Below are 17,084 nucleotides of genomic sequence, written 5' to 3'. Positions count from 1 at the left end.
GGTAGTTCCAACCCAACAATTTTTTTTTTCAACAAAAAAAAAAAAGCAAAAGGAAAGTGGGCTTACACCAATACTGAAAACTTATAAAAGCCCATTTCATTGTGGGTGTTGTTTTTATTAGTAATTGTTTTTAAAAATATTTTTTATTTAAAAATATATTAAAAAATTATTTTTATATCATCAAAACAATAAGAAAACATTAAAAAAAAACATTTTTAAATTTTCATAATATTTAGAACGCAATTCTAAACAAAGTAAAACCATGAAAATATTAGAGAAGTGTTTGTGGGGATCAACATTTTTTTACTGCTAATTACTTCAATATTTAACAAAATAATTTCCCAATGATTAATTTTGAGGGGAAGGGAAATGATTCAAATATTTCTCCATACAAATTTGAAAGCTGAAGCTAGATTGTCGAAGAATCTGAAAGCCCTTTTCACTAATTGGTTGAATGTGCACATGCACCTTGCCAGGATTTGGCAGCATCCAGTGTAAGAATTTGGGAGAACCAGTAAAATCGAGCGACTCAATCGTTATACTTGCTGTCTTGAACTAAGAATTGTCTTTGTTTCCTCATCTTCATCTATACTATCAGCAGCTTTCATGCTCTCTAAAAGTCCATCCACTTCTTTCCCACATCTGATATACGACTTCATGAGCGCATGATACATTTCCCTACTTTTTGGGACCTTAGTCTCCAACAAGCCCACAAATGCTTCTACTTCTTGGGCGTCCCTGTTATCACCAAGCCAATTCAACATGTTGGATATCATTGCAGGTTTCGGTCTCCACCCGTTATTTTCTGTATCTGCAGCCAGAGCTTCTTTCATGCATTCAAAAGCCTTTTCCATATTCTGCTTATCCATATACCCTGCTGAAATAATAGACCAACTACTTGGATTTTTCATCTTTTGTTTTTCTATTATGTCTTGAAGCATTGTCTCGGCTTTTTCAGGTAAACCTTTCCTAGAATACCCGATGAGGACGACATTTGGAACTCGAAAATCATAATATTGGCAAGTCGATTCCCAGTCCTGCAGCAATTTCTCAGCTTCTTCAAGGTGACCAAGCTTGACTAGAGATCCTAAGATGGTTATATAATCTCTATTGAGTTGCTTCTTGCAGTTGGCTTTTGCAAGCTCCCACAACCTCATCATCTCATCCTTGTTCCCAAGACTTGCATAGAGCGAAATCAAATGATTGTAGCCTAGTGCATTTTTATTAACCTTCTCTTCACATTTTTTCAAGTAGACAAGTGCTTTCTCTTTCAGACCTGCTTCTAGATAGATATTGGCTACTGTAGCAAATGTTCTCCAGTCCATGGAGATATGTGACTGGCTCTCCATTTCTCGTAGAATTTTCTCCACATTATCAAAGTCAGATCTTTCCCCATAAGATTTCAAGCAAATTCTGTAGCTGAAAAGGTCAGGGGAAATGCCATTCTCCTTCATATCTGAAAGCACATCAGGAACTTTCTCTAGCAGGCCAGTGTTCACATAGAGGCACATGATATCATTGTAGTTCAAAGCAGTGGAAACAAAACCCAGCTCCTTCATCTTCTGCACATGGGAAAGGGACTTTTCAACAAGACCACTTCTGACATAACAGTTCAAAAGAGCACCATATGTTTTGTGAATTTTATCCTTTTCATCCAAGTTTTTGAAGTAGCTCTCAGCAGATTCCAGTCCATGAACTTTGCCAATCAGATCCAGCCGCACAGCATGGTCAGATGGTGAGAAATTGCAGAGCCTGTTGCTACTCATCCACTGAGAAACCTGCACAGACCAGGATCCAAACAAAAAATATTAAGAGATGTTGAACCTTATACCTGAAAGTGCCAGTCAAGATTCAGACATTACCTGGCGCAAAGGAAAATTTAGCATTCAGGTCTTCTATACAAGAGATATGTTCAGATATTGGCATAATAATATGTTAAAGCAAGGGCTTGAGAAATTGAATGAATATGAAAAGAAAAGAAAAGGAATGCAGAGCACTTCAAAAGTTCCTCTTTTCCCTATGTTTAATAGTGATTGTTAGTAAGAGTCACAATAATTCCAACACACAGGACATTGGTATATGGAACACAGATTCACAAGAGAGGTTCATAGCATCAAATAAATAAAACTACAATGTATATACAAACACAATAATTATGATGATTACTTTTAAACAAGCTCTGATATCTAAGAAATTTCAGTACCACTAAGACCAGCCCCATGAGGATAAATCCCTCTATTTCCCATGCATCAAATAGAAAAAAAAAACTACAATAATGCAAAAGATTAATACAACACCTGGTTTAGCAATGATTCACCAAATAGATTCAAAATTTAAGCCTGATCTGCAAACAAGAACACAATAAACAAATTAAGTCATGCCCGGATGGTTGCTTGGGATTCTTACATCAGTACATCAGGATCTGTACAATTCCCCCCATTTGATGGAGAAATATAATGCACGGGCCTAACAAAGAGGTCACGGGTTGAAGATCTGAGAGCAGCCAATTCATACAAAAAATGCTTGAATTGTATGACTTTCTTGTGCTCTAATTCCTAAGAACCGATTTCAGCAGTAAGTAACTGCGTAATGGCATTTTTACGAATGCTAAGGCCTATCATTCACGAATCTTGGTGACTTGTTAGTATTGAACTTGAATGAGATTAACAAAATTACAAACACTTAAGGCAAAAAAAAGTAGCTCCACGACAGCTATTAGAAAGGAAGCAAAATTGAATATATTTGCTTTATTTCATCTTAAATCCACTTTCTTGATTTTGATTTAACATCATTATCGCTAGTCTCAAGGAATAAACCGGCATTAGATATCAGACTGAGCTTCCCCTTTTCACTTTCCACGCTTCTAGAGGAAACATAAGCCTTAATTAAAAACAAGGCCAAATGAGCCATCACTCGAGTTGTTCAATCCCAGAAAACTCCTCCTCCCCAGTTCCAACTTAACGAAATTCAACTTGTTATTTGTCCATTCATTTATTGAGAGCAATACAAGAAGTCAATAGCTCCCTGATCCTAATCAAATGAACCCAACAAGCACGAAAAACACAAACAAATATTTCAGTTTTTCTTTACATTTTCCCATTAGCTAATACAACTGCAGACATAATTAAAAAAGTAGCACCAAGCACCGAAATTCAGTAAAAATTATCCATTTCTACAATACAAAACACAATCCAACACAAAACCTACATTTATTTTCCTCTCCTTCCCCCAAGTTTCTCATCAATCAAACAAGGGTTTTGGTTGCAGAGTATCAAAATCAAGCCACTCATTGGCCACTAACCTCAAGAGCTTGTTTAAAGCGTTTGCGTTCACGAAGGCCTTTAACAATTGTTCGAAGCTCGTAGTCTTTAACTTTCTTGCCCTCTTCAACCCACTGATCAAGCACTGGAGCCAAACTGATACGTGGGTCACCAAGTGGACTGATTCTAGAATAAAGGTTGTTCCTTTGAGTTGTTGCCTTTCTGAAGTATGATCTTCTCATGATTGCATTTGCTACCAGGTTTTGGGTTCTGTTTACAAGAGAAGAGAATAGCGCTGCCATTTAGGGAAATCGATAATTCAGTGATTACAGTGAAGGAAGAGAGTGGATGGTAGTTTTTCTGGGTTAAATGAAGGATTTGGAAGAGGAACTTAGGATTAGGGTTTTAGAGGGGTTTAAGCAGGTGGGTAGCTCACTCCTCTTAGGACTTCGAGCCTACGTTCTTATAAAATTTTCGAACTCGACTCGCCTTTGATCTGGTAAGTTCTCTTTGGCATCATGTTTTTTTTTATTGAAATAATATATTTCGGTTTCAGGATGTTTAATATAATTTTAAAATTTAATTACAAAGTGTGTGGAAACTTTGCTTGAGGATTACTAATTGTTCTCAAAGCAAATCAAATTAAATTTAGTTTATATATTTTATTGTAAACTTTTAAAGTTTAGATCATTGAACTTTTTAGGTTTTTTAGTATTATAAAAAATAATAATATGATTTTGTATATTAAAATAGTAATTATTATAATAATATTTACGAAGCAACTTATCCATTTCTTAAATAAAAGACATAATGATATTTGTTTTATATAATAATAACCAAATGTATTTTTTTATTAAAATTTTATGAGAAAGTGCAAATTATAAAACACCTAATAAATTTATAATATAAAAATTATAAATTAAATAACCATAAAATTAATTAAATAAACAACTAAACAAATACAAAATATTAAAATTAATATAAAGATTTAGGTTTAAGATTGTTTGGATTAATCAATTTCAATCGTTTAAACTGAGGCTGTATAGCATACTAACTAATAATAATCACAAAGCTTAAACATGTAACAAATTAATTTTAATTTTCTAGCATGAACAAACATCACTTGGGCCATATACAGCCTCGCAGATTTATAACAGCACCACGAAATTTCTCACTATTTTTCCTTTTTTTTTTAACTCTACTTCTGTTTATAGCAGACCTTTTTGTAAGATATTTTTTTGAATTAAATAGGATGATTTAAATATAATTATATTATATTTTAAAATGCGTGGGAAAATCATTATGTAAGTATTATATATATATATATATATATATATATATATAATGTTTTACACTTGGATCACATTGTAAATATTTAGATCATTATAAAAAACATTATTTTTTTAATTTTTTATTTTAAAAACTACTAGTACGTATTAGGTCAGGATATAACCGTTTAACCTAAGATTAGATTATTCAGTCCGACAAAGATTTTACTCCCATAACATACCAAGCCTAACTTCCTTCTTTATGTTAAAAAAAAAAAAAAAAAAAAAAAAAAAACCTTACTAGCACCCCTTTATAAAATAAATAAGTTCAAGGCCATCATCGTAAAAAAAAATATAATTATAATTTAACTTGTAAAATTATATGTTTTTACATGTAAATATACATCTAACATGTAAATTTAGAATAAAAACATAACTTAAAAACTAATAAAATCATACTTAATAAAAATAGTAAACACAATTAAAGTAATACAAACTCATGATTTTGCATCCGAATTTAGAATTTATAAATACTTTCAGATTTACTTTCTCTTCTCAACCCTAGCACACTAAATTAACACTGCCACTCTCTATTTGAAAACTTTTGAAAACTAATTAACACTAAATACTTGAAACTTGATAAATAATTTATAAATATTTAATTTTTTTTCTTGGTAAATAATAGATAGACAGGATTAGTCTAGGTTGAGAAGTTAGCAAGTACCTCTCAGATTTTCTTGACCAACAAATATACTTGTATTATATATTAGAAATACGAAACCATTTAGATTTTGCTTTGGAAAGTAGTACCCCTCGGTTTGAGAGCTAATCTATGAACTTTTAAACAGCGATACAAGATTTGGCACTAATGACTGCTCAACTAGTTTAGTTACAGACTAATTAATTAAAGCAAATGAAAGAATTACCCAAGATCTAAACCAATTAAGGGATTCCAGGTAAGAAGAAAATCTTCAATAATTCATCACAGGCAATTAATGAGGGACCTGTATAATTAAACAGACTGCAGAACTTGTAGTAAGTCAAGAACTTATGGTTTAAGATTTCCGAGGGTGACATCCTAGTTTTTCTTAGAATTTACCACTCATTTCCTTCACCAATTTGGAATACCGGTTGCGTGTGATCCTGATCAGTTGATATTCAAAGGTTGTCAATTTTCCTCTCTTTAACCTTCGAACGGTAGAAATGGATCTTCAGCACTCAATAATCTAAAATACAACTCAGAAAAAATGGCAAGCCAACATAAAGAATGGCAACGATTTGTGCAAAAATGTGGAGGAAAATCTCCTAAAGAGAGTTACCAGCAAAAACTTTACAGCGGATTGTCCCTGCAGTGTGTATGTTCATCAACTATATACAAAAGCTCTAATATGAGCTAGTCAAAACAAGAGAAGGCACAGAATGAAGCAGCAAAAAAGAAAGATGGACACTCTGTTTAGAGATCTATCAAGCTGCATTTCCTGCCTCCTCATCCTAGGATTATTACTTCCCATGAGAGGATTTGTGTAAGGGCGGGCAAACATATTCGTGACTGATGTACCAAAAATCCTTGAGCACCCCATCTCGTTGAACATCCCCATCATTGGATTGAAAAAACCTGTCATTACCGTACTCCCAAGGTTTGATGAGGTCATGGCCGCATAACCTCCATGAGGATCATGGAAGTATTGTTGGTGTTGAAACGACTGAGAGTGTGGATTGAAAGAATTTGAATGAGGCTGCCGACTTTGACGTGAAGTATTTGTACTTGCAGTATTCAATCCCGAAGGGAGTGGCCTACGGGGTAAGGCTGCATCCACCGATGATCCCATGGATTTTGATTCTGATGAGGATGGGCCGCGGCCATAAAGGGGAACCAATGAAGTTGGGGAAATAGCAGCCTTGCAGACTGGGCAGCTTGGCTGCTGCTGAACGGCATCAGGGGAGGAGGTTTTAACATGGAGCCATTTGTACATGCATGGCCAGCAATATAGGTGACCACAGAAGGTGACAACAGGGTCATGTGCTGAGTCTAAGCATATATTACATTCGAAAAGGTCACTGTCATTGTCTGAGACTGCTGCTGGGGCTGGGATGGATTTATATTTCTGCTCGAGTCCAACAACTTCCTCAGATTCAAAATGTGTCTCGTGATCAAAGAAGTGATGTTCCATATATATCCACACGTTCTGCATTAAAAGCAAGGTTTCTTAGCATATCAATGGAAATATTCATAGAGAGACCATTCTGCATGTGCACAAACTATATGTGTGTGACAATGCGTGAGAGACACAGAAACATACAGCAAGAACCATCTATTGGCAGAAACAAAAGAAAAGGGAAACATTCCAGAGAAAAAAGTATCCGCTATAAGCAATAGAGTTCAATTGCCAATAATACTCCTTCCCAGAGACCAGATATTTAAAGTTTCAAACACAGATAAGTTAAGCATCCAAATAAGCGCAAGCAAATAATAAAGGGGGAGAGCTAAAGTTTCAAACAGCAAAAGGCTAAAGTTTTGAAGTGGAATACTACAAAAGGACAAAGAATTGGCTTGAAGTTAATCAAATGAAGAGCCATGTAAGAAGATTCCTCAACCCATCAACCATTTATGAGAAGAACAAAACTACGGGTTAGCAAATAAAGAGGTCAAGAGGTTGATGACTAGAACGGCAGCGGAATAGTTTATGTTGAGTTCACAAGAGATCAAGAGGTAGATGACTGGAACAGCAGCAGAATAGTTTATGTTGAGTTCACCAATCTTACATATGACTGGAACAGCAGAATAGTTTATGTTGAGTTCACCAATCTTACATATCTAGCACCTTAAGATCAGAGGGCCACTTGGAGCTATCTAAAACCTGTAACAAACTAATATGCTCCCAATTACAAATTTCTGGTCCAAAAAATACTGAACAGTGCAACGTTTTGGGCCATGAATTAGGGTCTTCTTCTACAATTAAACTGATTTCTAAAGCACTCAGATTCTTTCACATTGAAAAGTGCCGAAAGGGTAGTCACTAAATTGCTTTCAAAGACCTATTTTTTTTATCCTCTTAACATATAAAATCAAGAAGAAGTTTGACAGCCAAAAAGAACCAATCAAAGTTTTAAATCTTGAGATTAAGAAAAACATGAAAACTCATTATCCTTTCTATCCGAAAGCAAAAAGGCTTTAATAACTTCGGACTCAAAAAGTATCGAACAAAACTTTGAAAGAAACATACAGATAATCCAAGAGAAAAACAATTAAGCATTAGCAGCTTAATTTCTCTAACCATATCCATGCCATTACTATAGAAAGACAAACAAATCCGGTAACATAATTTTCTCACCATTCCAAAACACCCACAAAAAAAAACTGCAGTTCTATCACGATTGCAAAAGAGATCAAAATCCCGATATTAAAATACTCAGAAACAAATCAAAGTCTAAATTGACATCAAAAAAATCCCCACAAAGTTTATTGAATAAAAACTCAAAACAAGAAAACAACCCCACAAAACGAAAAGCGAGAAGGAGATGATACCTATTACGTCGTAAGAACTGAATAAGAAGAAACAGAAGAATGCCCTTAAAAATAATGCAGAAAGCCAGAAACTATAATGCAGTCTCTTTAACGCAAGAGGATGTGAGTTTCTGGACAGGGAATGGAGAGGAGGGAGAGAGATTTGAGGATGGAGAGGATCAACGACGTATATAAGGAAGGATGTTAAGGATAAAAAATAAATAAATAATATATAAATTAATTTAAAAGAAAGAAAAACAGTGGGCCTTTCCTTATTACATGTCCGTCTGTCTGTGGGTGGGGGTACATAGATTTGCTGCTACCTAGGAGCGTTGCTTTTGTACCGCTTACACTCCACCACGTGTGAATTACGTGTCATCGTATCACTTCGTTTCGTTTCGTTTCAAACTCTATTTTTGGTGATGTTCTAAAGTTAAGTAGTTCTACCTATAAGGAATATTTTGTTATTTCTCCAAAAAAAAGAAAATAAAAGAAAATTAGTTGTTCTCTTCTAGCTAGAAAAAAAATCTGTTATTCTTCAAAGTGAATAAAAAAAAATTACTACTGTAAAAAAAAAACCTAAAAAATTTAATATAGTTTTTTTATTACATTCTTATAGTTGTTAACGCCTAGGAACGCGGACGAAACCGTTTGGGAACGCGATTTGCTAAAATTTAATTTTTTTAATTTTTATTAAAATTTAATATGATTTGTATGTTTTGAATCGTTTTGATATGTTGATATCAAAAATAATTTTTAAAAAATAAAAAATATATCATTGGCATGCATTTCAGCACGAAAAGCCACACTATCAAACATACTCGTAATAACCTTTTAGAAGTGAAACTTGGACAAGTAAATATTAAATATTTTAAATGTTTTTTTTATAATTACAATATTCTTGGGTTTTAATATAGAACAAACTCTTTTGTTTTGCTTCTCAACTATACCACAAAGAAAATTGGTAATACCTTTTTTTATTTTTATTTTTTACTATAAATTAATAATTTTTAGTGTTTTTAGATCATTTTAATATACTGATATTAAAAATAATTTTTTAAAAAATAAAAAATATTACTTTAATATATTTCTGAATAAAAAATATTTTAAAAACACAACTATACTCTTAAACATTTCATTAGTAGTTTCAGTGGATGGAGTTGGTATGAAAAGAAATTAAAAAAAAAGAAGAAGAAGAAGAAGCTAAAATGAGAATTGTTTGCTTTTAGCTTGTATTTTACACCTCTCTCTAATGAATGAGATGTAAAGCCCGTAAAAGGATTCAACTCGTCTAACTTGTAAGAAAAGGAAGGGTGAAAATAAAGAGAAGAATAATGAGAGCATAACTGAGTCAGCGCAATCTTAGAAGCAAGCTAATCTAGATAAGCTGACTGCTAGCTCCTAGCTACCTATATTCAAGGGTTGAATTGAAATGCTTTGGATCTGCTTATAGCCACCTTGGACCGCACCTACCAACCTCTTCTCTAGACACTGGACCGCAGCCAACCGCCCACTGTATTAGAAATTTTAGAACGTTCGGGAAAGGGTACCATGTTTCTCTATCCGCAGCAGGAATTCTTTTTATTTTTCATTTTTTAAAAAAATATTCTTTAAAATGATACTGATTTATATTATTTTATTTTTATTTTTATTTTTATTAAATAAATAAAAATATTGAAATTTGAATTCATAACCACTTAATTATCAAGACTCTTGTACCATGTTAAAAAATTAATTCAATTCAAGCAAGCTCTAAATTATTAGGTGATGTTTCAATATATAATTTATATTATTCTCCAGCACGAAGCAACATGAATATTACTTTTTGGATCTCAGCAGGTCACTTGAGTTTTGAGTATATTTTAACTTAGTTTTTGTAGTTTAACGGGATTTATTAATTAATCCTTGGAGTTTTAAAAATATATAATTGATCCTTGTATTTTTAAATTTGTTTATAATTTAGTCCTTTTGTAAATTTCATGAATTTTTTTCTTTTTCTTGAAAAATGGAATGAAAGATAAAATTATGTAAGAAAATGGAGAATTTTACTTTGAAAGAGCGTCTTAATATGTTATAATTATCCTCTTGAGTTTTTATGCCCATCTAGAGTTAGTGATTTTAGACGTGTAATAACTTAATAATTTTATAGCACCAAACAATCTCTGTGGTTTTCTCAATTAGGTCCCTAAAAAGAATATGGTTCTCTTGCTTAAGATCTTCCTTTTTCTAATACAAGTTTTATTTTCTCGAAGCAGAATCTTATTGTTGCATAAGATATGCAATGTAGATGGAAAAATTAATGGACATAGAGGGAGGACTTGATCGAAGAATGTGAATATTTTTGGGATTCGATTGATAAAATGTATAGATTTGGCACCTTATTGAAAATCGGTGCATAGCTGGGGGATTAATACAGAGGTTTGCCCAAACACTTTTCCTACGTATTTTTATTATAAACAAAAAATTTATATTATTTTTTAATGTTTATGTTTTTAAATCAACATATAAAAATAATAAAAAATTAAATTTTAAAAAAACACGATCAAACCTTAAAAACAAACACTCTAACGTATATCTTCTTTACAACCACCATACAATTCCATTCCCCTTCCTAGCCAATATCATATGTTTCTTTTCTTGTTCTTTTTTTTTTTAATGATAATTTAGTGTTCTATCTTATTAATAATTAATTCTGGTATAAACATGATAATGCAATGAATTATTCCCTATTATAATTAAGAAGAATAAAATAAAATTACGAGCATCATTAATTATATTTCTTAATGATCACCGACTCATACAAGCACACGCACACGCACACGCATGCGATGTGAATCCTTATGCTTTTTGTGATGGAATCCTTATCTTAATTAATCTAATCTCTATTTTAAATAAGTGCATGGATCTTCGTCAGCTTATACTTGCCTTCCGCAGCAAGAAATGGATGTAAACAAATATTTACACACACACATAGTTATATGACCGTTCTAAGCTGAGAATTAAATATTTTTATGATTTATAAAAAAAATTATATATATAGATTTTTTAAAGTATTTTTGTAATTTATAAAATCTAAGTTTTAAAAAAAATTATATATATATATAATCAAATAAATCAAAAACTATATATGCAAATAAATAAATAAAAAGTCATTAGCAATACCTAAAGATAAAACTTGAAAAATCAAGAGACAAATGTAGATTAAGATATTTAGTCTTGAAAAACAGGATATTTACCTTATTGTTTTGCTAAATTTATTTATTAAAGCAATTATTTTATTTAAGCAGATGATAATAAAAATAAAGACACGGATTAAATTGATTGAAAAATAAAAACGGTGAAAAACATCATGTAAGATTACACATATTAGAAATATTATCTGAAAATAATTTTTTTATTTTTAAAAATAAATTTCATCCATACAAAAGATAAAAAAAAAATTATAGATGAATTAGAAAAACTTTTCAAATTTAAATGGATAACTAAAAAAATAATTATTATTTAAAAGAGACTCTTCAAACAAAATAAAAAAAAAAGAAGAAGGGGTACTGATTTAAATATTAATTAAAAAAATTAGATAAAAAAAACATAAAAAAAATTGATAATTTAAAAAAAGATTAGAAAACAATTTAGAAAACAAGAAAGCAAAGACTAGATGCTCCTGGGCTAGCATAATTTTGTATTGTGAAAAAAATTCTTATTCTAGTGAAATTTAGTTTGACGTGGTCTCACTCCTTTTTAATTCATTTTAATAAATTAAAAAAAAAAATTAGCGTCATCAAAACACTAGCATAATCATATGTAGTGTATGTTTTGTATTGTGATATCAATTATTTTTAAAATATTTTTTATTTAAAATTAGATTTAAATAATTTTTATTTTTAAAATTTATTTTTGATACTAGAATATATAAAAAATTTAATCTTAGATAAAAAAAATTAAAATTTTAAGATATAAATACAAGCCGCGTTACCAAACACTCCGGGACACCGCTCCCATGAGGAAACGAACAAAGGTAAAGGTAGCTTCTACTTGACAACAACCATCTTTGATTGATTTTTCAAAGATCTGACCTTAAGGAAGATCTCTGTTTTTACTTGAATTGAAAGGAAAGGAGGGAAGCCCTGAGAAGACAGACAGCTTGTCGACATAACGAATCATGGAAACGAAACCTCGAAAGAACAAGCCAGCCTTCCTTCTAGGCAGCTGAAGCGAATCCAACACTGGTAAAGGAAGAGAAACCTCACAGGCATTTTTCAATTTATGGAACTATTTCTTCGAGGAGACTTTTCTCTTCTTCACCAAGAAAGGACTTGTTGAATATAGCTGTCCACAGTGGTCGTCGTGTTCTTCTGATCCATCGGGATCTTTTAGGTCGGAACTAGTCACCTCACATGTTCTTCATCGGTCGAATCAAGAATTAGTTTATAATGAAGAAAACAAATAATGCAGGCGATGTTAATTTTTTAACATCAAGAAATATTTGTAGCGTAAAATGAGAATTTAATACGCATGTTTCATAAAATAAATCAATAATTATACATAGATTAACATAACTATTCTCGTTAATTTTTCATAATTAATTAGATGTCAATATTCTTTTAACCAAAATAATAAGTTATACTTTATTAAAATAAAATTAACCAAAATCTACAAGTGCTCAATTTTTCACTGGATACCCATACACGAGTAATTGTAGATTGAAATAGAGTAATGATTGTTTTGCTCTTATAAGAAAAATTATTTAACTTGCTTTATAGAGTAATATGGTTTATGGCACATGACCATTTTCTTATGGCTCATTAGTTATTTATAAATTGATCGGGGAAGGTAGATTTTTTCCATTTTGTTAGTACGGTAAAATAACTTAATTATATTTAAAAATAAAAATTATTTAACTTCTATCTATGAGCCTTTTCGAGTTTTTCTATTATTTTTTTGTTATTATCAAGTTGAATGAGAGGAATTAATACATATAAAATATAATTTTAAAAACAAAAAGTACTTGGTGAATGCAATGCATGCAGTAGCACAAGAGCAATACTCAGGGACCTTAAGATGGCATGTATGTTGTTGTTCGATAGTTAAACATCATCTTTTGCGGCGGTGTTAGAAGCGTCTCAACATAGTCTTCCAGGTGGTCAAGTACATGTGCACAAGGAGTAATAATTAGATTCCGGTGAACTTTTTTATTCTCCTCATCTCTTTATCTCTCTTCTCATTGCCAGGATATAAATGTATCATATGATTTGTTTTTTTATCCAATTTAGTTTTTATTTGTTTTTTTATATATATTTTCTTGATTTATTTTTTCTTCAATTTTATCCCTCATCATTTAGTTTTATTTAATTTCTAAATTAAATATGGTTCTTATTTTTTTAATTGTTATTTATTTCTTTTATCATTTTTCTAATTGAATTTTGTTTTCAATTTCATCCATCATCATTTGATTTTAATATCAAAATTGATCATCACTTTTTATTGCTATTTGTTTTGTTTTGAATTCTTTTTTTATTGTATTGTTTTTTCAATTTCATCTATCGGCTTTTTGTTGATTGAGAACTTGCTTTGTTATTTTAGGGTTTGCCTTCTATGAGGTTAGTTCTGGCCTCATAACCAGAGTCACGAGTTTTGAAGGTTAACACGGGTTGACTTTGATCCTTTTTAGGTTATTTTTTATTTATTTTTTTAATTTTCTCTTTCAACATTTAATTTATTAGGAACTGGTCTTCATGCTTCTTTTTTTTCACTTTCTTTTCTATAGGATTATTTCAATCTTATGTCTATGATCATGGGGCTAGTAGGTTGACCTAAGTTGACTTAATATATTTTTTTATTGCTGCTTTTTTAAAATTCACCATTTAACATTAGGTTGTTTGATAATTGAATTTTATAGTTTTATTCAATTTTATTTTGACAAAGTTACCCTAATATTGTGATCAGGTCGTAGATTTTACATGCTACCTCAGGTGGGCTCGGGTTGGATTTTCAACCTTTTTTTATTTGTTTTTTAATTTCATCATTCAACATTTTAATTTGCTACAAATTGAGCTTCTATTTTTTTTTCATGTTGTTTTATATGAGGTTGTCACATTCTTATTTAATTTTTGCTCTGTTATCAAATAAGATCTTTCAACATTTGATTTTTTTAAAATTGATTTTTTTTTCAATTTCATCTTTCAGCATTTTATTGATTGAGAATTGGTCTTCGTGTTTTTTTTCCTCATTTTCCTTTCCATAAGGTTATCCCAATCTTTTACCCATGGTCATAGGGTTACTGGGTTAACCTGATTTGACTCATGTTTTTTTCTATTCTTTTTTTATTTTTATTTTTTTAATTTCATCTTTCATCATTGAATTGTTTAGTAATTGATCTTCATAATTTTATTCAATTTGCTTTCGACAAGGTTACCCGATATCATGACAAAGTCATAGATTTAACATGCTAACCTAGATTTACTAGAGTCAAGTTGTTTTTACCTTTTTATTGTTATTTTTTACTAATTTATTTATTCTTATTGTATTTTTTTATTCATATTATTTAAATTAGTCAAGCTAAAATTTCTTTTGCATTTTTTAGGAACACTTGTGTCACTTTGACATCCTTTTTTTACATTGAAAAAAGACTAAGCTGGCTCACAATGTAACTCGAGTCACCTATCTAGTTTTAGCTATTTAAAATAAGAAGAAAAAAATATTTTTTAATTTAAACTCTATTTTCTTATTAATGTTTCTTTTTATTTTTTTTTAATGAAAACATGTTTTTAAATTGCAAGCATTGTTTTCTAAACAAAAACCCATCATGATCTTAAAAGAATTTCTTAAAAAAAAAACATTAAAATAAAGTCTTTGTACTTAATATATGATTGAAGAAATGTTTCTTGATAAATGGGATAAAGTCATATAAAACTATTATTTTTTTAAAAAAAATTATGTTAATTGAATATTAGGAGCTTTTCTTTTCATATTAGGCACATAATAATTGGAAAAAAAAACGTTAACATGCTCACAAAAACCTATAATATTATTTGAGAAATATGAAAAATTTGAATAATAATTAAAATTTAATGTTAATTTTTTTATGGTGCATTTAAATAGAAATCAAATAAAAGAATATAAATAAAAAAAAAACATAAAGAGCCAGCCCACACTTTCATTTCTAAAACTCAAGGACTTAAAAATATATAAAACTAACTTTTGGATCAAAATTAAAAGTACAAAAACTAAAAGGACTATAAAGGATGAAAAATGAAAATATGGGGACCAAAAATAACTTTTTCACACGAATTTGAGAATGGCAACGCAGTTTCTCCTTATTTTATAAATTAGTTAATTTTTGTTGAATCTTGTCCTTCCATAGCAAACCATATGAAATTGGTCATTAAATTGAAAATAAAAGGATGCAAATGGAAAAAAGATTGAGGATAAAAAAAAAAAACAAAACTTACAGGTACTACGAATTATTATAGTAAAAATAAAATGGCATTTTAATTGCTTTATTATATTAACTAACATAATCTGGATCCATCACGAGTAAGCGGACATAAATAAAAAGAAATAACAGGAGCTACTAGATTATCAGATACCACTTCCAAAGGACGTAGAGCAGCCCCATTGGTCAATTCATCCCCCCTGTTACTAATGGAGTGATTAGGGAAATAATTGTGATTATTTTAAAAAAATATTAAATTAAATTTTTTTATTAATTTTTTTTTAACATCTACATATCAAACAATAAAAAAATAATTTTAAAAAAATAATTTTAAACCAAAAACACTTAAATTTATGAAAAAAACAGCATTCCCAGACACAACACTTAATTGTATGAATCTTTCAAATGTGGAACATTAAATATCAGCCTAGGGTATATTACCAGTATATTCCCAAGTTGATATACAAGCACCTAAAGTCCAGCAGCAAGACGAAATTTGATACTTATCCGTTACTGTTGCTACTCTAAGCTTCCATCCAGAAAATATGCCCAAGTGGGCGACGGGAATAAATATCCACTCAAAAGTCCGAAACATGCAAGGCAGAAACAAGAACCTTCTTAAATGAGTACTCTTCGTCCTATCAGACCATCATTTATACGAGCAATTACTGGCCAAGGGAGATTAATTACTGGCCAAGGGAGATAACAAGGTCTTGTATTGCCATGGCAGAGTCGATAAATAAACTCATGCTAGAATGAACATTTCAGATGGTTTACAATTTCATGCCCAAGAACACATGACAGCACTTCCAAATGAGTAAGGGTACAGTGTCACAAAATCCAAATCCTGTAAGAAACAATTGTCACTACAGCACAGCACCGATTTTCCATGGTGGTCGTATAAAAAGACCCCAGAAAATCTAATAGGGGACATCTGAGTCTAACCTAAAAAGAACAGTTGTTCAAATGATAACACACCATACTCCCGACACAATCAAGAAATCACTCCTGCATCTATTTCAGATACTAAGACTTGAAGTAGTGGGAGTGGTTACACACAAATATTGCAACTTGGAATCCGATGAATTGATGGTCGAGTGGTTGACATGAAGAGACATGTTCTAGTTTTTCTCCTCGGAAAGAACGTACTTCAAAGCCTCTTCACTGAAATACATCTTAAAGCTACTCTCAAGATGAACATTCATCCGTCTTTGAGAAAGAAAACTAAAGCCTCTAAACAAGGCCGACAAGAGGGAGCAACTGGGTAAAGATTGCAGCTGTGAGGAGGTAGTCCAAAACAAGAGCTAAGACCCACCCCCACTATTACCAAAGCACAGAACATTAGATTAACTGACAAGCAGTCACCCTTCCTTTATACTGCAGAACTTGCAGAATAAGAAAAACAAAAATTGCACTGGAGACTAAAGAGATATAAATGGATTATCATATAACAGAAGCATGTGAAATATAAGAATGACATGCTACAGATCACCTCATCATTGATCATCTGTTGTCTACAGTGGCATTAAAAAATGCTTTTGAATACAAAGAATTGGAGGTGTCTTGTATTCAAGAACAGTTTGAAACACAATTGTTCCAAACTTGATGCATCCCCCAAT

General features: G+C 31.0%; 3 protein-coding genes across 4 annotated transcripts in view; all 3 read right to left on the bottom strand.

Moving 5' to 3' along the window:
- The window catches only part of LOC133703743 (uncharacterized), a 33,958-nt gene that overhangs the window by 3,523 nt on the left and 13,351 nt on the right, over window positions 1–17,084 (bottom strand). The window lies entirely within an intron of this gene.
- Window positions 283–3,760, bottom strand: LOC133703082 (pentatricopeptide repeat-containing protein At4g21705, mitochondrial-like). Of its 2 annotated transcripts, XM_062127495.1 has the most exons (3): window positions 3,302–3,438; window positions 2,298–2,344; window positions 283–1,778 (listed from the first exon to the last, which is right to left on the bottom strand). In XM_062127495.1, the coding sequence occupies exon 3, from the start codon at window positions 1,764–1,766 to the stop codon at window positions 537–539; it is 1,230 nt and encodes a 409-aa protein (XP_061983479.1). In that variant the 5' UTR covers window positions 1,767–1,778; window positions 2,298–2,344; window positions 3,302–3,438; the 3' UTR covers window positions 283–536. The 2 variants fall into 2 exon arrangements, with proteins under 2 accessions (XP_061983479.1, XP_061983478.1); XM_062127494.1 differs by lacking the exon at window positions 2,298–2,344 and having other exon boundaries at window positions 3,302–3,760.
- Window positions 5,777–8,206, bottom strand: LOC133703114 (E3 ubiquitin-protein ligase RMA3-like). The gene is made up of 2 exons (XM_062127541.1): window positions 8,055–8,206; window positions 5,777–6,714 (listed from the first exon to the last, which is right to left on the bottom strand). Exon 2 carries the CDS (start codon window positions 6,697–6,699, stop codon window positions 5,926–5,928), a length of 774 nt encoding a protein of 257 aa, XP_061983525.1. The 5' UTR covers window positions 6,700–6,714; window positions 8,055–8,206; the 3' UTR covers window positions 5,777–5,925.

The sequence above is a fragment of the Populus nigra genome, chromosome 9, assembly GCF_951802175.1.
Source record: "Populus nigra chromosome 9, ddPopNigr1.1, whole genome shotgun sequence".
NCBI lineage: Eukaryota > Viridiplantae > Streptophyta > Magnoliopsida > Malpighiales > Salicaceae > Populus > Populus nigra.
This window is presented reverse-complemented; position numbering and strand designations above follow the sequence as displayed.

What these genes read in the sequence shown, in the direction of transcription:
- LOC133703082 (XM_062127494.1), bottom strand. Translation starts at nt 3,562, where the DNA reads ATGGCAGCGCTATTCTCTTCTCTTGTAAACAGAACCCAAAACCTGGTA. An exon ending in GCTTTAAACAAGCTCTTGAG is followed by an intron (nt 1,779 to 3,301) that starts GTTAGTGGCCAA and finishes TGGTCTGTGCAG; the next exon opens with GTTTCTCAGTGGATGAGTAG.
- LOC133703114 (XM_062127541.1), bottom strand. Translation starts at nt 6,699, where the DNA reads ATGGAACATCACTTCTTTGATCACGAGACACATTTTGAATCTGAGGAA.